Source organism: Mastomys coucha, unplaced genomic scaffold (genome assembly GCF_008632895.1).
Source record: "Mastomys coucha isolate ucsf_1 unplaced genomic scaffold, UCSF_Mcou_1 pScaffold23, whole genome shotgun sequence".
In the NCBI taxonomy this organism is placed as follows: domain Eukaryota; kingdom Metazoa; phylum Chordata; class Mammalia; order Rodentia; family Muridae; genus Mastomys; species Mastomys coucha.
This window is the reverse complement of record NW_022196906.1, coordinates 40249424-40274535: the sequence shown is the minus strand read 5'-3', so window position 1 is coordinate 40274535 and position 25112 is coordinate 40249424. Positions and strand designations below refer to the sequence as shown.

The window sequence follows — 25112 nt, the reverse complement described above, 5'->3', positions numbered from 1 at the left end:
TTGTGACTATGAACATTTGATAGGTTTTATCAGCCTGTATGACCTTCTCACCTTTGGTATTGTCTCTCAAGAAAATGATGTCAGTTCTTCCCAGTGAAAATGACATGGATTCGTTGTCAGTGTGGCAAAGAAAAAAAGAAAGCTAGGAAGATTCTGGCGTTTTTTTCTACAAAGGCTTAAATGTTTTGTGACTCCTCACTTAACCCTCGCAATTATTTTTTCTTTCATCCAGCACTGAGGACTAAACCCAAGGCCTTTGCACACGATAGGCAGTTCTATAGCAGAACTACATCCCCATCCTTTTTTGAATGTTGAAGACCTGACTAAATTGCCTAGGCTGCCCCTGAATGTTACCCTTCTTTCTCAGCCTCTCAAGTAGCTGGACTATATACACCATGACCTAGCCTTGGGTTTTATTAAAGCCTTCTTTATAGATGATAAAAGTTTGGATAAGTACAGGAACCCACACATCTTCATACTGCCTGGCTTTGATTTTTGCTAGCAGAGGCCAAGCAAGGATGGTGCAAGTTATCCAATTTTGAATTTGTTTTGTCTTCAGTCAGGGTTTCTCTGTGTAGCCCAGGCTGTCCTGGAACTCTGTAGACCAGATTGGCTTCAAACTCAGAGACCCACCTGCCTCTGCTGGGATTAAAGGTGTATACCACCCTGCTTTCCAGACTACTTTAAGCTGCATGGAAACAGCTTTACACTCCACACAGGTGTACCTGGCTCAGAGCAGAAAGGAGGGTCTGTTGGAGTGAATGAAATGCTGCCTCTGACAGCAACCACCTGAAGAAAGATTTGTTTGGAAAACTAAATAATTTTTTTTCTTCTTATTTTCTTTTCATGAAGACAGAATCTCACTACATGGCCCAAGCTCTCCTCAGGCTTCTTGGTGCTAGGGCTGCAGGTGTGACTCAGTGCGACCCAGCTTAGGCAGCTGGACTCTTAATACCATGGTAATTAGTAAGGACATAAACACAGAGGCAAGTGTTGTTTAAAAGCCACCACTTTAATGAACACTTCTCCAGCTGTGCCTGCTCAGCCCCTCCGTCATTCTTTCCTGCTGAAAGTCAGTACTTCACATGCCCAAAACCAGCAGAAACTTGTATTTCACTTCTTCAGACTTCAGAGGCCCAGCACTGGAAGCCAAATAGCTGACACAAAAAAGGTGATGGCAGACTGCTCGGTGTTTCTGTGGTTCTTCTCACAGTGGCTTAAATCCTCCAAAAGAAGGTCAAGGAGCACAGTAGGCCTGCAGCTGAATCGTCAGCTGCTAACCTCCCTGTGTGCTTAGATTTCTAATTCAAGTGGTATCTTCCTCACCATGGACAAGGGCTTCAACACTCATCGTTTTTCAACAGTAACAAATAGCCCTGCAGCTGGCCTGTGAGCTGCCCACTGCTACCGCAGTGGGGCCAGGCCTGCCTCATAGCCCTGTCTTCATGTCATTGAGGCCGAGCTCCTCATTTTGGTCAAAGGTGCGCTTGTACCGCTCTACCTTCATTTCCGGATCGTCTTCAGGTGCATACACATTCTGCAGGGCCAATGGCAGATGGTCAGCGCCTGTGCAGCCCGCCATCCTGTCCTACTGCTAATTCCCAAGAAGTGCACAGTAGGGTCTCTAGAGCCCATGGCTACACAGTCTGCAAAAGTGTGTGTGTGTATGCTAGTATCAAACCCAAGCCCCGGTATATGGTATACATGTGTTTAATCCCCTAGTTCTAAGTACTTTTATATATGGGCCTTCCTATAAAAAATATGTAGCCAAAGCTGGTGATTGCTTATAATCACAGCACTCTGGAGACTGAGGCAGAAAGATTACAAATTTAAAGCCAGCCAAGCTGCATAATAAAGACTTGTCTCAAAATAAGAAGGTGCGTGGAAAAGAGGGGGTTGGGGTAGGGGACTACAATGGTCTCAATGATGTAAATAACTTAGACCAGTTTTGCCAGGCCCATCGACACTCATTAATAAAGTAAAGAGGAGGCCCCAGGTTCAAGTTTTATATATATCAATTGCTGATGTTTGCTTGCCCAGTCAGCCTAACACCTCTCGGCTTTCCTGTCCTGACCTCTAGACAGGCAGGCCCTATTGCTCCTTACTTCACAGTCAGAGATGCAGAATGGAACTCCAATGCTGAGGATAAGAATAAGAACAAAACAAGCACACCCAGGAAGAAAAGATCCTATTTTCTTATGTACTTGCTTTGAACCTAGGTCTTTGAGCACGATAGTCAGGTAAACACTCTTGGCTCGCTTTGAACCTAGGACTCTGAACACGTTAGCCAGGGAGACACTTGGTTCTTTGTTCACATTATTTTATCTTAAGACAGAATCTTGATAAATTGCAAAGACTGGTCTTAAACTTTCCATCTTCATAGACTTCTGAGTACCTAAGACTGCAGGCCTGCACGAAGTCTGGCCTATCTACCTTTTGTTACACACACTTGGAGTCCCATTACCACCACCTTCCCCTTCTTCCTTACCTTCCAAGTCCTGCCCAAAGTCCCAACTGAAGACTTAGAAGCCAGGCTTTCCTTGTTAAGGGCTATCATGCAAATTCTATGAAGTTCAGAAAATATATCTCCATAGAACCACCAGGAAGGCCTAACTTACCTGCAGGTAACTGTTTCCTGCTGGATCATTCATGATAAAGTGGGCCTTCATCTTGCCCTCGATGATCTACAGGAGAGAGGAGGACTTAGCAGGTAACTCTTACAAAGATCCTGGAAGGAAGAGGCTATGGCTACCAGACAATAGCCAATCCAGTTTACAAGCTGCAGTTGCCAAAAGTTTAAAGAATAGGGAAATTAGGATTATAGAAATGGCCAGGGTCGGGCTGGAGAGATGGCTCAGTGGTTAAGAGCACAGACTGCTCTTCCAACCACCCACAATGGGATCTGACGCCCTCTTCTGGTGCGTCTGAAGTCAGCGACAGTGTACTTATAAAATAATAAATAAAATCTTTAAAAAAAAAAAAAAAGAAATGGCCAGGGTCCTCTTACCTGGCCCAACTTCTGGCTAAACTCCTGCAATTTCTCTGACTGGTCAGGATTAGAGCTGTCGCCAAGTGTAAATGGATTCTTGGTTACCTGCAGCACACAACAACTGGATTACTACAACACCGACTGTATGGTCATTACGCTCAACCACAAACCAGGGGTGGGAGCAGTTGGCACCCAGTTGGAGAAGCCTGGTCTCCATTTCCCACAATGCCTTGCTGACTTAGGGGAGGGGAGGAAGGTGACAGAAAAAAGGACAGGAGATGTCTATGAGACTGCTTTGCCAAGAAGGAAACTGCCAACAGGAAATGGAATCCAGAGAGTTCTTATAGTATCTAATCCCAATCTGGAAAAGAAATGCAATATACAATTTACAAAAAGAAGCCAGGCACAGTTACACATTGGCCTGCAGTGCCAGCACACGGAAGGCTGAAGCAGGGGGACAGTGACCTCAAGGCTAGTCTCAACTACATGGCAAAGCCATCTCTCAAATAAATAAAACAAAGTTATAAGATCTAATATAATTGTGCACTACAGTTTAGAAAATACTGACAAGAAAAGTCTTCACATATCCACTAGAGATGTCAAAGACCCTCTTCTATTTTGTAATGAGGTAAATGACTTAAGATCACAAAGTAATTTGTGATCACATACTGTCTCACTGTTAGCCTTGAGAATTTCCATTAAAAATTCCTATAACTAACTTCTCTTCATAATCGATACTTAAATCTCTTGACCCAGCTTTAAGGCAAAGAAATCCTCAGTTATAAGTGACAAAACAGAATAATTTTTTGGTAGGGGGCATTTGAGACAGGGCCTCAGGTTGGCCTCAAATCCTCAATCTTCTTGCCCCAGCTTCTCAAGTGCTGGGACTACAGGCATGTGTCATTGTTGTACCTGAAGAAACTATGCTAGCCCTTTCTTTCTCCTGCCAAACTGCTAAGAGAAGCGATACACCACACTCTGCACTCACCAATTCTCGGATGTCTTTGAGCAGTCCTTCTAGAGTGGTGAACTTGCCCCCAAGTACAGCCATTCCCAGTTCAAACTCGAGCTCTGGAATTTCCACACTACAGGTCTCAGACTGTAAGACATTAGGTCAAATTAAGGATTAAATCACAGGATGGCAGCATAGCTTCATCCTAGAGCCCTTGTCTAGTATTACAGAGGTCCCAGGTTCAATCCACAGCACCAGACAGATGGACAGACATACAGAGAGACAAACTGACTTAAACTAGGAACAAAAAAAGTCGCCCAAATTAATAAACCAGTGGCAGTTTGAGGGTGAAGTTAAAATGCTAGTTTACTCTCAACACCTGGCTAAAAGCCAGGGACTCACTCCCCCATCTGAACCAACATGAAGCTAGCATAATAAACCGAAACTGACTCATACCTACAAGCTATCATACCTTGTCATTAGGGTTAGAGAAGAGCCCATATAGTTGATGGAAACGAAAAACCAGCCAAGTCATTGCTCAGAAAGATTAGGGGCCACCTGAGTCTGTAGTTCCAATCATGGAGAAAGCCTATTCAGGGTCACTCAAGCCCAGGGGAGTTATGGAGTTCCTTATGTTCTGAAACACTAAAATGATTACTTCCTCTAGACAGAAGCAGCTATATGACTACAGCTATTTTCCAAGTAGGCTGCTACCTTGAGGAGGTCTCTGGTCATGTCTGAGGGATCTGTGATGTGGAGCGTGATCCTGGTACCCAGAGCTTCTACAGCTCCTCCGGACTTCACCTGTAGAAATGATATCTCAGGAGCAGCACCAGAGAAGACCCTTCACCTGGGGCCAGAAAGACTTCATGTAGGCTCCCACTAACAACTTCCCAGGACAGCCTTCTAACCCAGCACAGGCATCAGTGAGATGGAAACAAAAACCATTAGGAGTCCACAGGGCTTATGCTCAGCCCTGCTGGCATGCCAACTTTAGGCTGAACTGGCATGAAACCCTGAATATACCTTAAAAAGAAAAAAAAAAAAAAAACTGGGTCTGTTGGGGGATTAAAGAGACTTGTAAGCATTTTCAGTCCTGTCACTGCATTCACTGACATAGTCTGAGAATCCGATCAGGGCTGGGACATAGCTCACTAACGGCGCACTTGCCTAATCTACATGAGGCCCCAGGTTTGCTGTCCACTATTTCCCCATAAAGTAAGTTTAATCAGCTTATGCTCGATATACTTGGGAAGAAGAGCTTACAACCTCCATGCAGACACCAAATCCACTCCTGACAGCACCCTTGAGTTCTTCACTGAGCCACATCTGTCCAACCTCCAGCCCTCTGAGCAACCACAGCCCCTTCCGAAAGGTCAGTTTCCCACCCATCTTGCAATCTTGTATTTCCAACTTCTCTCTGGGCTAATTCTCAGCTCCTTCAGTGGCTCCTCTCCAACACTAAGCCGGCAAAAGACTCAATTACAGCTTATGCCTATCCTCAAGTAGAACTGGGAAGCTGGTGGATTGGTACAAAGGCATTGCTTTTATGCCCATCTTCCCCCACCCACCTCATTAGTCCGATGCCCACAGTTCTCACAGTTGGTGGCCATGATGATGACCTCTTTAAAGTGGGGGATTTCTGGAAGATGGAGTTAAAGAAGTCTATCTGCTTCAAGGAGAGCAAAACTCCTCCCTCCTCCAAGGAAAAGAAAAGCCAAGTCCCACACAAGCAGATGCTGGACCCAAGACTACAATAAACAGGACTTGTGTTCACAAACATGAAGGCCTGGCCACAGAGAAGCCCAGGTGTGTAGCATGCAGTCTCAAAGGTTCATCCTCACTGCTGAGGATAAAGCCTGGCTTTCCCTGAAGGGAAGGCTCCCATCTTTAATATAATGTTCATGCCTGGGTCAGCTGAAGAGTAACCCAATTGCTTGATGAAAGATACGGACAAGCTTCATGTTGGTCTGAGCTGGAGCGTTGCACTCTGGGCAGTTTGTGTTGAACTGGAGCACCTAGAACATAATATGAGAGGCACAGACTGAGCACTCCCACCCATTCGAGCTGAAGACATTCCGCTGGTGCTCACCCATTTGAGTTGTGACAGTGACACACTGGACATTCATCAATCTCAACCCACAACTCCACTACATCTTCAAAGGGAGCCAATACCACGCACTTCGTTTCTAAGGTCTTCCTCTTCTGCCTTCTCTTCTGGTGCTTCTGCCTAAAAGAACAGAGGCACAAATCACAAGTTGGCAGATAGACCTCAGCCTACAATAGACCCCTGTCCTACTTAAAGAGGGACAGAATGGCTTTGTTCCCTATAAGGTGCCACCTCATAGGATGGACAGATGGAGAAGCCAAAGCAAATCCCTAGTCAAGGGAAGATAGGGCTCAAGGCTGGGTTCCTGTGACACCTGCTATGTGACATTACATGAGCATAATGAAAGGCCGTGACAGGCCTTTAATCCCAGCACTTGGGAGGCAGAGACAGGTAGATTTCTGAGTTCGAGGCCAGCCTGGTCCTACAGAGTGAGTTCCAGGACAGCTAGGGCTACACAGAGAAACCCTGTCTCAAAAAACAAAAACAAAAACAAAAAAAAAAAAAAGAAAGAAAGAAAGGCCATGACAGGATGCACCGACTTCAGGCAACCCAGAACACAAGACAACTCCAGAGCATTCCTCTGATTCAGCCAGTCCACTTACTTGGAGCCCCAGCATCTCAGCTTGCTGTGGAGTCCGGTCGTAGTATGTGATCACCAAGGCATTATCTTTCTGGGGAGCATGTGGGTTTTCTACAAAGCTGTTTCCCGAGGGGTCATCAATGATCTAACAGATAAGAGAGGAGAGAGTATAAGAAAACCCATATAACTTCCATCCAGCACGGAACCACAGAAAAATTCTAGTCAGTGTTTTGTATTTTGAAGTTGGACTTTGGCATAGCCCAGCCTTGCCTATAATGTGCTATGAAGTCAAGGATGAGTCCAAACTCTTGATCTTGCCTCCTCCACTTGCCAAGCTCCATGGTTACAGGCATCAGTCAAGTGTCAATGGACGCTCCCCTCCCTCCTTACACTGAAAGTGGCTACAGTCACTCAGTACTTACCAGCGTGAAAGGGGAAGCCATTTGCTTTAGGTCCTTCAGTTTGCCAATGAACTCATCAATTCTTTCTGCTATGGCACCTTCCATTGCCTGTGAAGAACAGAATGAAAACTGACTGCAGTCTTGGCAGAACACCTCACACCACAGCCATGTCCCTTCCGTCAGATCCTTAGCATCCATCTTAGGTTGGGAGCACAGAGACCCAAATTTCACAGTGAGACACAAGAAGCACATCTGAAGTTTATAAATGATGCCGGGGGTAGGAGGTAGGGCTTATTTTCTTATTTATTATACCACTGTAACTCTGTCTCCTTTGGAGGCTGTGGCTTCTGGCCTACAAAGGTATCTGCCATCACATATACATCATACCTTCACACAGGCAAATAATACATAATTAAAATAATAAATTCCTTTAAAAATTCAAAATTCTGTTATGCCTCTCTAGCCAGTAAGAGACAGATGACAGTATGTGCAATTACATTATTTCTATAATAAAAAGTATAGATATAAAAGAATACCCAGGAAGCTGTAGATAACCCAAAGACCCTCAAAGGTAACTTTACATTATCTGAAGTGAAGCATGAGTATACAAGGGGGCAGACAGGCACACTGTGACACGGGATGGGACAGGACAACCCGGAGAACGAGCTCCTTTATGTGCTTTGTCAAAAAGTTCCCCAACATTTAGTCCAATACAATTCGACTACATAGAAAGCTGACTCTATTTTGGCACAAACTTTAATGATCCCTTGAGTTGCTATAATTTGATAAAAATCCCTGCTCACCCGTCGTGTGGGCTGGTCCTGTTCCAGGCCAGAGATTGCGCGGCTGATGAGTCCTTCAACAGTGGTCAGAGCTTGAGAATGAAATGTAAGACAAGTGAATGCTAGCATGCAATCACTTGTCTGCATGCTACTCTCAGTGTCTCAGCACTTTACCTGAACTCTGTAGGCCTTCTTTTCCTCATCTATAAAGTTCTAAACTAAGCACACCATGGCCTGTGCTACTGCTGGACTCTCAAGAGATTTTACTATAACTTTTCTACTCACATTAAAGCATGAAAATCCACTATAATTACATGGCCAAACACAATCCACTAGGCCTGACCAGGCACCAGGCTTTGCAAGAAAATAGAAGACGGGTGGTGGTGGCACGCGCCTTTAATCCTTGCACTTGGGAGGCAGAGGCAGGCAGATTTCTGAGTTCAAGGCCAGCCTGGTCTACAGAGTGAGTACCAGGACAGCCAGGGCTACACAGAGAAACCCTGTCTCAAAACAAAACAGAACAAAACAAAACAAAAAATAAAAATAGAAAACATTTCAGCAATGTGTGAACAGCTCACACACCTGATCTTAAAACTCACCCCCCTTCTGGCTGAATGCTGGAATTTCAAAATCCAGTTCAGGGATCCTCGTGGTGGCCGAGTCTGTCTTCACCACTTCTCTGTCCATGTCCTGGACAAAAAGAAAACCATACTAGCTAAAGATGTCAGCAATAAAGCTCGGGAAATAGCCAGACCATCTCTCCACCAAATGTCAACCTAGATCTTTCTTCTTCCTGCCTTCCATTCAGAAGAGTCCAAACTACTTAAGGATAGTACACATAAAGTCCGGCTCATTCATCCCATCACTCTCTCACAAAATTCACAAAGCACGTTCACCACTCAAAGCAGCAGAACAGAGGCCGGCACCAATACCACTGCCAAAGGAGGGCACTAAAGGATTGGGACAGGTCTGTTGCAACTCTGATGTCCGGACCAGAGTTATTGACTCTGGCCTCCAATGCTCTCTCTCTGAAACAGTGGAGTACCTTCTCTGGTCTAAGCTCACCTCTTGGCTCCTCACGGTCAAGGTGTAGCGCACTCCCTGGTCCTGGATCCTGCCCGCTGACTGGATCTCGGTGTTGTTCCAGCCACAGTGCTCGCAGGAAAAGGAGCTCACGATTATTTCTCTAAAGAAGGGGATCTTGGTGAGCAGAAGCCGCGTCGTGCCCTAAGGAAGCAGAAGCAGCGTTGGGGAGAATGACTTCAACTTGTCTGCGCCCTATATGCCAGAACGGCCTCTGGGTGCACGGCTGGGTGGTCCCCGGCCTCAGACTCACGTTCCGGTAACAGTTCATGCACAGAGACTCGATCTCGGTGGGCTGCTGCTCCTCATCCTCGGCGCTGAGGGGCCGGAACAAAGGCCCGGTGGCTGGTGACCCAGCCGCCGCAGGGGGCGAGGGCCCGACGGCAGCCCCCGGGGGTCCGGGCTGCACAGCGCCGCTGGCAGACATTACCCCACGCGCGGCTCCGGCGGCAACTTCCGGCTTCCGCGCTCCCTGTGACCTCACTTCCTCCAGCCGCTGTTTCCCGCCCCTTCTTAAAGAAGCCGCAGGCCCTGTGCTTCCTAGGTCAGTCTCTGACGAAGATTTCCGGTTCCTGGACTGTACTTGTGTAGCCAGATAAGACCAGCGCAACTCTGATCTAATTCAGTGCTTAGCTTGCTAGGTGTGGTTCTTCCATACGGGTCTCCTGTTTGTCTCCAGGTCTATGTAAAATGCCCAAGGACAAGGGTACAGGCTTTCTTTGGAATCCCCTTGCCTGCGTCCCTGCTCCTGTTATCTAGCTTCTCCCCTCCCTGCCTCTCTTTCCCCCAGCTCCTCATTTCTGTCCTTTTAAGCATCGCCTCTAACTCTAAATACACTGCCCTTCTTTTTACTGCTTCTCATCCCCACCGCATTCACTGTCTTATCTCTCCTTGTTTCCTAACAAAACACCCTACTTTATTGGTTTCTTTTGTTTCCTTTCTAGCACTTCCTCTCCACGTCTTGGACCACAACCCAGTTCCATAGTTGAAACTGGCTATATCTCCAGTATTGAGGATAACAAATGTGTGGTTGCATGGAGCCCAGCTTTATATAGGATCTGTAGTGGAGAGGTATCAAGAATCCTGTGCAGGAGCCGGGCAGTGGTTGCTCAAGCCATTAATCCCAGCAAGCCATTAATCCCAGCACGCCTTTAATCCCAGGCAGATTTCTGAGTTTGAGGCCAGCCTGGTCTACAAAGTGAGTTCCAGGACAACTAGAGTTATACAGAGAAATCATGTCTCGAAAAACCAAAATAATAATAATAATAATAATAATAATAACAATAATAAATTAATAATAAAAACGAATCCTGTTCAGGGCAGGCTGAGCTGGGAAGAGAGGGTGCTGGGCAGGGCAGAGAAGCGTTTGTGCTTTCCTTCCCCCGCCCCCATCCTGTTTCACTGGTCCCTGGTGATCTTTGATATCTGAGTGAGTGTGTATATGAAAGAGAATTAAGAGTTTTTAAGTCTCTGAGCATGTTGTTAACCCTAGTACTTAAGAGACAGAGGCAAGTAGATCTCTATTAACTTGAGGCTAACCTGATTTACATAATGTATTCCAGGGCAGCAAATATTGCATAGTGAGATCTGGGGGGGTGGGGGGGGGAGAGGGAGAGGGAGAGAGAGAGTTTTTAATCAATCCCAAGAAGAAGGTCAAGAAGGCATGAGGAATCTGGGACACAGGACCAAGGGTGAGAGGATCCCTCAGGGATTTCAGGTGAGCAGGGTCTGCTTCTCCAGTGACAGCATACACACTGTCCTGTGATGCATAGACTGTGGAACAAGACAGCCTACCACCCCAAAATGTGACAGCCATTGTCTAGCCAGGAGTCCTACAGCAGAACTCACCCAGAGTGGACTAGGAATGGAAAAGAGACAGAAAGAGTGAGCAAGGGGTATGAGTGGATGGTGGGTGTGTTCTGAGGCAGAGGGAAGGCCATTGATTTCAGACATGGTCCAAGGAGAGTCATGCCAGACCAACAACATTCCATCACAAGCATCTATTTCATTCCAACCAAAAGTCAGTTCCACCCCGAGAGTCAAGAGGTAGGGACTGTATGATGAGGAGGGCACACAGTTTTTTCTGTACAGGGTTTTTAGAAGCTCTCCCTGTGTGGAGGGCTCAGTCCCTTATTTGGGTTCAAAGTTCTCTAAGGAAATAGGGGCTCTGCCCCATCCCATCACTGACCCAGCAGCAGGACCACTGGCAGGGACATACACACTCCATCACATGTTCCATGCATCATGTTCACCTCCTGCTCTCTTCCAACAAAAGCTCTCAACCCTGGGGAGACACGAGTTCCTCTCTGTGGACCAACTGTAACTGAGCACCAGGCCGGGAGAAGTAACAGGAGCTGGACTCCAGGTTGTAGTGGCATGGGTTTTCAGCACGGTCAAGTACTGGCATGCAGCCAGTCTCCCCCAACACGACATTCCCCCACTCCCACTCTTAGTACTTAGGGTTCCCAAATGAGCACCAGAAGTTGGGTTTGCAAAACCTACTGAGTGTAATGCACCTGAGTGGGGGAGTTGAGGAGACTGGGTAGGTTGGGACAGCAGCACCTTTGGTGGCCTCACCTATAGTGTGCAGTACCCTCCACCCTCTGCCTAATAGGCTATGCCAGCGGCTCAGGGTCCAGACTCTGAGCTGGAAGGTTAACGTGAGTGACCCTCAGAGTCACTCAGATGACTATGGCCCTGATCATGAAGGCCATAGGCGATATCTTCCCACAGGTCATCCAGTCGGCTCTGCAGTCTGCTCAGGGCCTTATTACTGTCTGAGTGTCCCAACTCAGGAGCGAAGGCACTGTGGCTAGGTGGGGGTGGTGCTAGCTGGTGCTGGATTTCCTCTGTCTCCTGATCAATGGCCTGAGTGAATGCAGCAATCTGCAGGAAGGTATCATGTCGAAAAGCCTGCAGTCTCTGGCGGACCTCCTCGGAGACAGCCTGAGGGTCCAGGGAGTCTCCTTCTTCTGCCCCATCTGTGCTGACACGGAGGAAGGCACTGAGCTCGTCGCGCAGCTCGTCCAGATTGCGTTGAATGCTGGTGTGCAGGTCCTTTGCCTTAAGTGTGAGTTTGTGGGACAGGGTTTGCACGCAACGACTGAGTCGCGCGGGGCTGGCAGCCGCGTGAGGAGCAACGCTCCTGTGCAGCTCCTGCACATGGTGCCCAATTCCAGTCACCAAGCGTTCTGCATAAGGGTGGAAGAGCTCTTTGACTCGGTCTGTATGGTGCAGCACTCGACTCTGCATTTCCTGCAGCAGGTTCAACGCCTCGTCCACGCCCCCCAGGAGCTGGGCCTTGGTGTCTTCTCCCACCAGGCGCAGCTGCTCTTGAAGCTCCTGTACACTCAGGCCTACCTGCTCCATCAGCTCCACTGTGTAGGGTTTCAGCTGCTGCCTCAAGCTCTCCAAGTTCCAGCCTACCTGCTGGTGCTTCGCAGCCATGTAGGGCTCCAGGCGCGCGCTCACTTCCCCCAGCTCCCGCTGCAACTGTTTCCGAATGCCTTCTGGATCCTGGGCCAGTGGAGGAAGCTCCTTCTCAGGTCCCCTCAAGGGTCCCAGCTTTTCTAGGAAATTGTTCATATTGTAGAGGTCTGGCTCGAAGCTACCTTTCAGGCTCCTAGAGAAGGAGAAAGACAGAGAACCAGGCCATTAGACTGCTAGCCTTGAAATCTCCCTTGCCCCAGAGCTGTGGGACACCAATACTTTGCAGAAGCCAGGACAGGAGGAGTGGCCCCAGAGCCAGGGTCTTTAGTCTTGACCCTACCCAACTGTATTGTGACATTCAGAGCACAAGATGGCATTTGGCCCTACAGCACTATTCAAGAAGGTGTCACACACACACACACACACAAAAACACCAAGATTCACACCATTTTGTCATTCTGTGGCATGCTAATCTCAGGTACCATACCCCAGTGGAGCCGCAGGGCAGGAGAGACTGTAAGATCAGAGTAAACAGGGACATCTCAGAAAAACACTGGGAGGCCAGGAATTTTAGGAAGGTAGCAGAACTCTCCAAAAGGGAAAGGCTAATTAACATTCCTCAGAACACAGGGTGAGAAACTACCTGCGGGTGGGGGCATATTTCACAGGGTGAACCTTTGCCCACCTTCAGACAAGGGAAGTCTAAAGACCAATCAGTTTAAAAAGTCACACTGTTCCACCGATCACATTGTGTCTAATGGCTGCTGCCCTGAAAATTGTATAAGAGCTCACTTAACAAGCTGTGCTGGGATTGCCTCCTTTCCTGAGGATCAGGGACGGCCTCAGTGCACTGAAATAAAAATCCTCATGTTCTTTGTAATGATCAGGCCCCATGTGATTCATTCAGGAGGTCTCTGGTAAGCTAAGGCTAGACAGGGTCTTACAAGACTTGGGCAGAGGGTGCCCAAGATGACTGAGGTGTGTTTGGTAGTCTAAGTGGGGCTGGCTCCCTCAACTTCCGCGTTAACCACAGAACGGAGGAATCATCCCACAATAGAGCTGTCTCATACCTTTGCCATACCCTTGCCCAGGCTACTTACTCTTGTGCCAGCTTCTGCTGCTGGCCCATCATGCCTTTGCCCTGGCTGTTCTGGCTGAAATACTCCCAGAAGCTCTTCCGTGCCTGAGTGGTTGCCAACACTGCAGAGAAAGATGAGACAATTAAGAACCAGGCCCCTCAGCCCATCCTCCATCCCAAGCTCATGCTGAAGTCTGCTGGAAGACCCACCTGAGAGGAGGGTGAGGGCCCAAGTGATGACTGCAGCCATGCTTTCCACGATGAACCCTGAGGAGGAAGGTAGGTGGAGGCTTGATCAGGAGGAGAGGCAAAGCCAGGGACTAGATCTAGGAAGCCTGCTCTAGAGGCTGCCTGCCCCAAATCCTGATAACCCTTCCCCGATGTGTAGGTAACATCGTGTTGAAAGCTCCAGAGAACTTAACTAGGCACTTGGGGGTGGGGGAATGAGGGTGGGTTATCCCTTACCTCTATCACAAAGTAGGGAGCCTGGACCTCAGGCTGCACTAGAGAGATTAGCCACCCACCTCAGTGCAATCTAGCTCCCTCGTTTGCCTGTCTTCCTGCCTTCAAGCCCATTTTAGGGCTGAGCACTGGGCCTACACAACTCGGCAGGCTTTCTGTTGGCCCATATCTGCAGCTCTCTCCTACCATTGCAGCCACCACCCCCAAAACACCCCCCTACCACCCCTATGCCATGCCAGCTCACCTGCTCAGTTCTGGGCACAGAGAGCAGACATTCTGCTTTATACTCCAGGCGCCAGAAAGTCTGACAACAGTTCCCCTGAGCAAACACCACGTGGAGGGTCAAAGAAGGATGACCCCAGCTGGCTACTAGCACACTCACCTTTTCCCCTTCTCCTGGTGCTGTCGGGGTTAATAAGCTCCCCAGCCTCAGGAGGATGCCCCAATAGACAAGTGGCTCCCTGGAGCCTTTACTAAGTGTGGACAGAACTCATCCTCCAAATCCTGTGGCCAGCAACTGCCTCACTACATAGACATTACGTGTTTGTCTACTGAGGGCCCTGCCTTTACTTAACTCTCCAGCGCCTTCTGCACTAGTCAGCCAGTGAGAGGAACAGTCTAGGACTGGCCAGAGCCTGGGCTGCCCTTACTTGTCCCACCATGGCCGCTGTGACAGCCTGAGAAGAGCCAGTACTTATAGGGTTGATTACTTCCAGGATTGAGCTGGAGAAGCCACATCCTGTTGAAGATGGATGGGCAAGCTGCATCTGGGTCAGGGACTTTGGGTGTCAGGGGTTAGTCCCCTCAGGAGTCTTCCCCCACAGGGAAGGCTGGGCTCCACCATCTGCCCCGCCCCTGGGCTACTGAGGAGGGATGCCCGGAAACCCAGATGTTTCTCTTATGACAAGCTTCCTCCACTAGGCTTGAACATACATACTTGAGTGCTTCATCCTTTCTCTTAAATGCCCCCAACCTCCAATCAGTCCCCCTGCCTCCATCCACACAGGGTCACAGTCACTTTTCTCCTCAATTGCATTCAGAACGTTCTATGGCCACAGTTCCACTTCTTCCCTCCGCCCTTCACCGTGATCCAGTTCAGCCACGTCCCTTGTCTCCACATCAAACCTCAGCCATCCCTGAGCCACTTACCTCTCAGGCACATGTACTGGGCATGGGGATGAATGCCTATAATCACAGCACTGGGGAGGTTGAGGCAGGAGGATTTTAAGTTTGAGGCCAGCCTGGGCTGCAGTGGAAGGTCTATCTCAAACAACAAAACTAATAATAGAAAAAGAGGCTGCAGAAGTCACCACTCCGTCCCAGCACTTGGGTGGTTAAAGAAGGGCTGTAAGCCAGTCCTTAGCTAGAATATTGCAAAGCCCAGAAATTGATTTCCAACACCGCATAAAACAAGCGTGTGATTGTAATCCTGAGACAGGGGAATTGTGGGACCTTAAAGAGGGCGGGAACCCATTCTAGAATCAGAATGGAGCCTCTCACCTAAACAAGAATACCTATACCATTATCATTTGCATAACATATCAGAGGGGACCTGGCCACCACATTCTCCCCACAGCTCAGTCCTAACCTGTTACAGGGCCATCCTGGCTGGCATACTCCCCCCTCCTGGCTGGCATACTCCCCTTAGGGTAGCTAAGCTTCTCCAGCCCAGGGAGCCAGGCTGCTGTACCCTATATAATCCAACCATTTGGTTACCCACTTTCTTTACCTTTGGGCCTCCTGGCTGTACCCCTCTCTCTCCTCTCCCTTGCCCTCCCCCTTTCCTCTCTCCCCATATGGTCCAGTTCAGTCTGGCCTGTCTAGACTCTCCCAGATGTCCTCACCTCTGGCTCTGCTCTCCTACATATCTATAATAAACTGTCTCCTCCACCATATCTAGTAGCAATCATTATGTTCCTTTCCTTTTTTATTTTTATTTCTTCATTCACTATAAAGGCTGCTGACACAGCTACTTTTCCTTTCATATATAGATGCTTTATGTTAAAATAGACATGGATATAGAATCTGAAGCTGGGACTCCTTGCTTTCCTCAGACACTGACTGAAGTCTCAAACAACACTGTTTACAACAAAGGCACCCTACTTTCCTATATCCCCATGGACTAGACTTTTTAATCGATTATTATACTATCAGGTACCCTGGTACCCACTGATACAATAGTAACATCAAACCTCACCCAATTCCTATGTATGACTGCTGTAAAAACATTGAGCCACACCTCTCTCATGAGAAGCCCATACCTGAGCACATCTTACATTTTTCTGAACATTTATTTCTCCTTAATATTTATGTATTAACCTATATTATAATGTGTTTTAGTAAATTTCTGGTCTAGTTCTAATTTACTGTATCAGCTAGCCTTAAATTTTGTTGTTTTTTTTTCTTGTTAAAAGATTGTTCCTAAATATCTGTGTATATGTGTCTGTGGGGTGAGGTGAGGGGGTGTCTCAGGAGGCCAGAAGAGAGTATCAGATCCCCTGGAACTGGAGTTATAGGCAGTTATGAGCCGACCACTGTGAGAGCTGAGACCCCAACCCAGATCCTCCACACAAGTAGCCCATGCTTTATCCTGCTGAGCCGTCTCTCCAGCCAGCCCCTGACTGTTACAACACTTCATCTCTGCACAGAACACTTTGTGCTGGAAGCACATGGAGTGGCTTCTTTTTTTCTGACTGAACCTAGACACATAGGAAGGGTGAATGCAAGGCATTCTTTCTTGTCATGCTTTCTTGTTTGCCAGCACTTTGGGGCTTCAGGGTTGATGTGTTTAGAATGGTTGGAAATGTGTGTGTATTGGTTTTATGATCTGTGAAAATGAAATCAGTTTTGATAACTAAAAAAAAAATGATCAAATGCTCGCAATCTCATGTAGTTCTACCTAACAAGATCGATTCATGTGTAATTTAGTATGTCTAGTGCACTACAGTGTTCTTGGTGCATGGATCTGTACCTACCATACCACAAAGACAGGGTTGCTAAGAATGCGCTATATTGATGATGGGACCGCTTTAAACAATGGGGAACTAAAATATTAAACTAAAATAATGTAGAAACTGGGAAGGACAGATCAAAGTGAAAGCATTCTCCAGTCTTGTCTTATTCAGGGAGAAGATAGCAATATTGATTGTCTCTTACTTTTTACGTCAGACAGCATTATTAAAGTTTTAAAGAGAATCCATTAAATGAGTAGAAAGAAAGGGTCACTTGCAAACTGGTAAATGGGGAAAAGAGACTAAAGAGCGTTGGGTTGGCCGCCAGGAAAGGGTGCCGATTGATCGCACACGCTCACTTCAAGCTGTTTCCTGAAAGCCCAATAAAATGTCATTAAAGTGTTCCCTTTAAGGAAGCATAAGGCCGAGAGGATAGAAAAGGAGACAAAAGCAGCAACATTTTGGAAACTGCAAAACATCTAGACTGCCAAATCGTAGGTACTAAAACCATTAAATGGTGGATTTTTGAAATGGCAATCCCGAAAGCCAAGAACTTGCTGGGTTTACCTGTTCAGACTCCTCCCAAAGTTCAGAGACAGCAGCGACAGATTCTTTCGGACATGGGGGAGTGGGGTGGGGCGGGGGGGGGGACGACGACAATGGCACCAAAGGTGCAGCAACTGGATTAAAATACATGGGAGAAACAACTGTCTCCTGTGGCTCTACTTAGTAAAGGTACTGTCCCTCCACTAGGGCAGCAGGAAACTAGCCGCCTCACCTCTTGCCTGGGGAAGGCACATGCCTTTAATTGCAGCACTTGGGAGACAGAGGCAGGCTGAGTTTGAGGCCAGCCTGGTCTACAGAGTGAGTTCTGGAACAACCAGGGATACACAGAGAAATCCTGTCTTGAAAAGAAAAAAAAAAAAAAAAGTGGGAGGTGGGTGGAGAAAATTCTAGACTACAGTCAAACGCCAGTCCTAACCTTTTCCTACTTGTCTCTGTCTGGTTGTTTTTGAGACAAGGTCTTTTTGTTTTTAGGGTTTTTTTGGTTGGTTTCTTTTGTTGTTGTTGTTTTGAGACAAGATTTCTCTGTGTAGCCCTGGCTGTCCTGGAACTCACTCTGTAGACCAGGCTAACCTCGAACTCAGAAATCCACCTGCCTCCACTGCCCGACTGAGAACAAGGTAGCCCTAACTGGCCCGAAACTCACAACCCTCTAGCCTCATGCTCCACAGATCAAGTTCTGGGTTTTTGGTTTTTTTTAAGATTTATTTATTTATTATATGTAAATATACTGTAGCTATCTTCAGACACTCCAGAAAAGGGAGTCAGATCTCATTACGGATGATTGTGAGCCACCTTGTGGTGGCTGGTATTCGAACTCAGGACCTTCAGAAGAGTAGTCAGTGCTCTTAACCACTGAGCCATCCCTCCAGCCCCATCAAGTTCTGTTTTAGGTATTTCAGGTAGGAATATTCTCAGGGAGAGATGGGGCCTTCCCATCACACCACATCAAGCACATCTTAGTGGGGTCTTCCAATTGCCTAGTTCTGTGGGGAACAGAGAGAAAGAACTGAGAATGCAAGCACTGGAGGCTTCTGCACAAACCTTTGTTTAATTTTTTTTTTTAAATTGAGATGGAGAGGGAGGGAGTATGTATGTGTTAGAGTTTATGTGTGTGTGTGTGTGTGTGTGTGTGTGCGCGTGCGCGCTTTCGTGCACACGTTGAAAACATACAGAAGTTGGTTCTCTCCCTCCATCATGAGGGATCCAAGTCAAGTCCGCAGGCTGGACAGCAAATGCTGTTACCTGCTGAGTCACCTCACCAACCTGGAAATATCACATCATATCCCAAGTTCATCAGTTGCCAAGAGTCTGGGGATATAAAAGGTGGTGACTCTGTCACCTACTAAAGACAGACAATGGAGCTGGAGAGATGGCTAAGCAGCTAAGAGCACTGTCTGCTCCTCCAGAGGACCCAGGTTCAATACTCAGCACCTACATGGCAGCTCACAACTGTCTGTGACTCCAGTCCCTGGGCATCTGCCGGCACCAGACACACATGAGGTACACATGTATGTGTGCAGGCAAAACACTCCTAGGCATAGAAAAAAAATTAATGCTTTTTTAAATGGTGGAAGGGAGAGTTGAGACAGGGTCTCTCTACATACAGCCCTGGCTTCCCTGGAGCTCACTATGTAGACCAGGCTGGCCTTGAACTCCTAAAGATCCACCTGCTTCTGCCTTCAGGGTGCTGGGATTAAAGGCATGTGCCACCACACCTGGTTTATAATTAAAAAAATTAATTAAAGACAAAATAAAATGTCTTTTGAACCAAAACAACTTACTTATGATTGCTTACCTCTTGGTAAAATCTAGACTCGTTCATAGTGGGAGAAGCAAAGTATGAGCTAGGACCAAGCCATCAACACACGGGCTGCTGGGGGGCACAGGTCATTCAGGTCCACGTCATAGTGACATAATATACTATGCCAAGATGAGTGATTTCTGTGTCTGTTGTTTCATTCATGCTTGGAAATGTTAGTTTTGAGTAGATGCCTAGATGTGGGATGGTTGGATCAAGCACGAGTGTTGGGTATTGTTTGATATTTCTCACTAAAGGAATTGTTCTGTTTTGTGAGTCTACAAATCCTGCATAAAAGTGTGTTTTGTTTGTTTGTTTGGCTTGGTTTGGTTTTGCTTTACCTGCCTGGAGTGGTGGCACGTGCTTGTATAATCCCAGTGCTAAAGAGGTGAATTCAGGAATTCAGGTCATCCTTAGCTACAAATCCAGTGTGAGGCTGGGCCACATGGGACTCTTTCTCATACTGATACAATTAAAAAAAACTGGGCTGGCAACATGCCTCCACTGGTAAAAGTGCTTCTGCTGAGCCTGATACTCAGGGACCACATGGTGGAAGGAGAAAACCAACCCCTTACAACTTGTTCCCTGACTCCCATATATGCACCATGGCATGAGCACATGTATGCACACAAAAACACACCAAACACACACACATCATATACATACATATACCACACACACATATCACACACACACACATACCACTAAATGAATATAATAACAAAAGCATGCCTAACAATCTGACACAGGAGAAAATCTATTTTCATGTACTTCTGCCAGTATTGCCACTATGTGTAAAGCTGGCATATGTTCTAGTCTTAATGGTTATTTGACCTTCCTGTGACTGTTTTGCTCATCTCTTTTCCTTATTTTCTACTGAAAATCTTATCTTTTATATTCACATTTATTTTTTTATATATAATGATGATCTGTCTCTTATTAGTGATTGTATCAGTCAAGGTTTTCTAGAGGACTGGAGCTGATACAATGAAAAACATAATATATATATATATGATATATATAGACCATATATATCATATATGTGGTGCATATGCATACATATGCACCACATATATGATATATATGATTTATTACAGGCTGTCATCTAGCTGGTCTGACAGTGGCTGTCTACCAATTGAAAGGCCAAGAACCCAGTAGTTGTTCAGTCTGCAAGGCTGCATGTCTCAGCTGGTCTTCAGTATATGCTGGAATCACAAAGAAATAGGCTCTAATGCCAGTGAAGGAATAGATTTGCCAGCAAGGGCAAGCAGGCAAAGAGCAAAAGCTTCCTTCTTCCATGTCATTAATATATGTTACCACCAGAATATGTGGCTCAGGTTAAAGGTGGGTCTTCCTGTTTCAAATGATTTAATTAAGAAAAGTCTCTCACAAATGTACCCAAGCAGCTTTGGTTTTAGTTAATTCCAGATGTAGTCAAGTTAACAACCCAAAACACAGCCACCACAGTGATATAAGTTGCAAATCATATCTTTTAGTTTCCTCTCTATTTTGTGTGTGTGTGTGTGTGTGTGTGTGTCTGTACATACCATGATGTGCATTTAGTGGACAGCTTTGGAGAGTAAGTTCTCTCCTTCCACCATGTGGGTTCTGAGGATGGAATTTAGTTCATTGGGGCCTGCCAGCAAGTGCCTCCCCAACTGAGGCAACTCGACAGCCAGGTTTTCTTCTACTTTTCTTAATATGTTTTGTTTGTTTGTTCATTGTATAGAACGCTGCTTAGTTAAATTTACCTTACATCATTTTGAACATGGAAGTCAGAATTATAACAAGACTCACTGCTTTCTGGCATTAAAGGAGAACTGCCTGCTTTTTTCTTCAGGTACCAGTGTAAAAGGTTTCTTTAATGGGTTAATCAATAGTCCAGATGCCTGCCATAGCCAGGTGTGGTGGCACATTCCTTTGATCCCAGAACACAGGAGGCAGAGACATGTAAATGTCTGTGAGTTTGAGGCCAGCCTGTTCTCTACATAGTGAGATCTCATCTCAAAAAAAAAAAAAAAAAAAAAAAAAAAAGAAAAAAAAAGGCAAACATGAACAAGAATGGTGACATATATTTTTAATCCCAGCACATGGGAGGCAGAAGTAGGTGGATCTCTGTCTCCCCAGGGACCTCTGCTCAGGCTGGGCTGCCAAGGGACTTATCCCTGCAGCCATCCAGGTACCTGGAGTCCATTACAGTTATGGGCCAAATGGGCCTGGCTCCTGCTAGAGCTTTTGGCAGATCTTGGAGTCAGCCATGTGATGGTAGTTGTGCAACACACAGAATGGGAGAGTTGTGGGGTCACCCAGGCTTCCACACAGATCTCAAGATCTGGGGGTGCAGGCAGGAGACAGTGTACAGCAGAATCTGAATCTTGTAACCTCCTGGGATGGCAATGGGGAAACAGTGACAAAGGAAGCCATACTGATGTGACCCTAGGAAGTCAGAGAAGCCAGCAGTGGAATGTGTGCCAAGGACAGCCACATCCCGGGCGATAGCGGTGGGGCAGCCCAAGTCCCACATCACAGCACCACATGCCCACAGGGTACAGGATCTGCCGTTTCCACTGCTGGGGTTGGATCTTGCTTTGGCCCTAGTCTCTGTTTTTATGTCTCTATTATTCCCTTTGGAACAGGGATATTTACCTTACATCATATGGAAGTCTGTAACTTTTGTTTTTTATTTTTATTTTTATTCTTATAGGTGCACATTGCTAGGTGTTTGCTGAGAGTGACGGGGGATACTCTGAACTTGGACTTTTGTATGATAGAACTGGTGAGAATTTGAAGATTATGGGAAACATTCTGCAGGCCAGTGGTGGTACACACCTTTAATCCCAGCACTTGGGAGGCAGAGGCAGAGGCAGGTGGATTTCTGAGTTCAAGGCCAGCCTGGTCTACAGAGTGAGTTCCAGGACAACCAAGGCTACACAGAGGAACCCTGTCTCAAAATAAAAGAAAGAAAGAAAGAAAGAAAGAAAGAAAGAAGAAAGGAAGGAAGGAAGGAAGGAAGGAAGGAAGGAAAAAAGAGAAAGAAAGAGACAAAAGGAAAGAGAGAGAAAGAGAGAGGGAGAGAGAGAAGAAGAAGAAGAAGAAGAAAGATGCTAGATACATTCCGTGTTATGAGATGGATGTGGGCCTTTGTGGGAGGTCAGGAGTAGGATATGAAATGCTTTTCCCCAAATTATGCTTTGTCTCCAGTCAATGTACAGAGATTGCAGAGGTGGGGCTTTTGGGAAGTAACTGTGTCCCAAGGTTCTAACTGAATCAATGGATCAATTCTTAGCTGGTTGTAACTTTTAGGACGTGGGATGTAACTGTGGGTTGTGCCCGTGAAGGGTCCACCTTGTCCCTAATTCCTCTCTCTTGTCTTTCTACTTCTTGGCTCCACTGAGGTGAGCCACTTTGCTCCTCTCCCCTTCTTTCCATATTGTCCCATTTACCCACAATCCCCGAGACACAGAGCCCCACTGACTAGGCACTGAAATCCTGGAAACGGGAGTTCAAATCAATCCTCTCTTCTCTAGACTGTTTCCTTGGACATTTCGTCAGAGTGATGAAAAGGCAAATCGGGCTGGGGAGATAACTCAGGTGGGTAAACATGAAGATTCCCAAAACTCATGTAAGCCTGGACCAGTAGCCAGTGTCTGTAGTCCTGGCACTGCAGTGATGAGATGGGAGACAGAGACTGGAGAGTCCCTGGAAGTTAGTTCACAGGCAAGCTAGTCCTCTACAACAGACAGCTAGAGACCCTGTCTCAAACAAGATGGAAAGCAAGGACCAACAATTGAGATTGTCCTGTGCCTTCTGCCTGTGTGTGGTACGTGTGCATCCTCAGTCACACACTTGAACATACACATATGTACACACATGCACATAAAAATTAAATTAACAACAAAAGAGAGACGTTCATCAATGGGCTGGAGGTGTACTCAGTCCCAGCACCACGGAAACTGGAGCTGCTGGTGTACGCCTGTAGTTCTCAAACTTAGGAAGTGGAGGCAGGAGGATCAGGATTTCAGCTATGCAGTGAGTTCCAGTCCAACCTGGGATCTATGGCCCCGTTGACTAACATGGGAACTCAACTATGGTCAAGGGACAGCATGCTGGTGAATAGCAAAGGAAGGCCATGATCGATAGAAAATGCAGCGTGATCTGGCAGAAGTCGGGCATGAACCACAGCCAGATTACATAGTCTGAGGCCACAGAGCTGCACTGAAAAGTTAGAATGTTGCAACTCCTCAGGTCTTTGCCCTTGTTTGTAAAGTGAAAAGTAATACCAGTACCCAACTCCAGGGCTACAAACTGAAATAAGGCTTTTAAAAAAATGATCTAGTTTAAGTCATGCGGTGGTGAAGCACATCTTTAGTCCCATCATTCTGGAGGCAGAGTCAGGTGAATTTCTATAAATTCAAGGCCAGCATGCTCTACAGAGCCAAGTGTGGGACAGTCAAGTGTGGGAACAGGGACCGGAAAGTGGGGGGGAAGTGGAAGAGGCGCCCACGAAGATTCCCCAGGATGTGGACTCTGGAGACCAGCATCGGGGGGTCCAGATCTAACTTTATTGTTTAGTGTGTAAGCTTATATACAGTTTTTCAGCCAATTAGGGTATGTTTATGGATTCAAGGGCAAATCTGGGCACGACATTTGTTGTTTAGTTGAATCTGAGCTGTCTGCCCATGAACCTGCAGGGGAGGGGCCTGTCATCCAGGGAGATTTCTGTGAAGACAGGGGAGACAGGGGAAGGAGCCACCACTCTGCGCTCTGGTCCTTTGAGTTGTCCCATGACGTGCCGGATGATGCCTATGGCTCTCCTCTTTCCCTCCCACTTGTTCCTCCACCAGGTTTATTTCCACATTCCCCACAGCCAAGGCTACACAGAGAAACCCCATCTCAAAACAAACAAACAAAACAAAGATTTATTTTACTGATTTTTAATTAATTTATTATTTTGGTTTTTTTTTGAAACAGAACTTCATGTGGCCCTGGCTGACCTGGAACTCACCTGTAGACCAGGCAGGCCTCAAGCTCATAGAGATCCACTTGCCTCTGCCTCCTCAGTGCAGGATTGAAAATGTGCACCCCTGTACCTGGCAAGACATGTTTACTTTTTTTTATTTTATTTTTAGATTTATTTATTTATTATATGTAAATACACTGTAGCTGTCTTCAGACACACCAGAAGAGGGCATCAGATCTCGTTACAGATGGTTGTGAGCCACCATGTGGTTGCTGGGATTTGAACTCAGGACCTTTGGAAGAGCAGTTGGTGCTCTTAACCACTGAACCATCTCACCAGCCCCTACTTTTATTTTATATCTATGGGTGTTTTGCCTATATGTATGTAAGTGCACTGTGTATGTATCTGGAACCAGAACAGAGTATTGGACCCCTGGAACTGGAGTTGGTTGTATTCCATCTGGGTGCAAGTCACTGTGGCCATGTAAAAATACACGAAAGAATAAACCCTGGGTGGAAAAGAGGCTCTGCCCACTGCAGGCCAGTAAGAGAGAAGAGCAGGGATAAATATGGAGTTCCGAAAGGAATAGAATTGGTTTAAGTGGGTTTTCTCCATGGATTAAAAGGTCATTGAAGGAATGGCAAGCCCTAGGGAGAAGAGCCTTTTGAGGAACAGGATGCCAAGTTCCCAGTAGATACGAAAGTCACTAGTGGGACAGCATGGGCAGAGGGAACCAGATCTAAGACACATGGCTGGAGCAGAGGCTCTGCCTGTAAAGGAGCATCAGAAGCAGAGGCCCTGGCAGAAGCCAGGAAGGGAAGGCAGAGTCCCATCAAGGCCCAGCCCACAAAGGAATTTGTTGTAGGGAGGTAATGGAAACAGGAAGGGGAGACCTTAGGATATGGGAGGGGTCCCTCACACCCAGGAATGATGTAGTATGCTGTGGATTTAGTCAGACATGCCCAGAGCT

The 25112-nt window shown here is 46.7% G+C and overlaps 2 protein-coding genes across 2 annotated transcripts; both read right to left on the bottom strand.

Annotated features, from left to right (window-relative positions):
- Positions 1-991: 991 nt before the first annotated feature.
- On the bottom strand, positions 992-9452 carry Zpr1 (ZPR1 zinc finger). Its single transcript, XM_031344019.1, has 14 exons — positions 9151-9452; positions 8880-9041; positions 8414-8504; positions 7836-7906; positions 7054-7140; positions 6654-6776; positions 6124-6171; positions 5893-5959; positions 5513-5583; positions 4656-4745; positions 3978-4088; positions 3008-3094; positions 2619-2684; positions 992-1537 (listed from the first exon to the last, which is right to left on the bottom strand). Exons 1-14 carry the CDS (start codon positions 9322-9324, stop codon positions 1430-1432), a joined length of 1356 nt encoding a protein of 451 aa, XP_031199879.1. The 5' UTR covers positions 9325-9452; the 3' UTR covers positions 992-1429.
- Positions 9453-11380: 1928 nt separating this feature from the next.
- On the bottom strand, positions 11381-14122 carry Apoa5 (apolipoprotein A5). Its single transcript, XM_031344360.1, has 4 exons — positions 14111-14122; positions 13615-13671; positions 13427-13526; positions 11381-12519 (listed from the first exon to the last, which is right to left on the bottom strand). The coding sequence occupies exons 2-4, from the start codon at positions 13652-13654 to the stop codon at positions 11553-11555; spliced, it is 1107 nt and encodes a 368-aa protein (XP_031200220.1). The 5' UTR covers positions 13655-13671; positions 14111-14122; the 3' UTR covers positions 11381-11552.
- Between the last annotated feature and the right edge of the window lie 10990 nt (positions 14123-25112).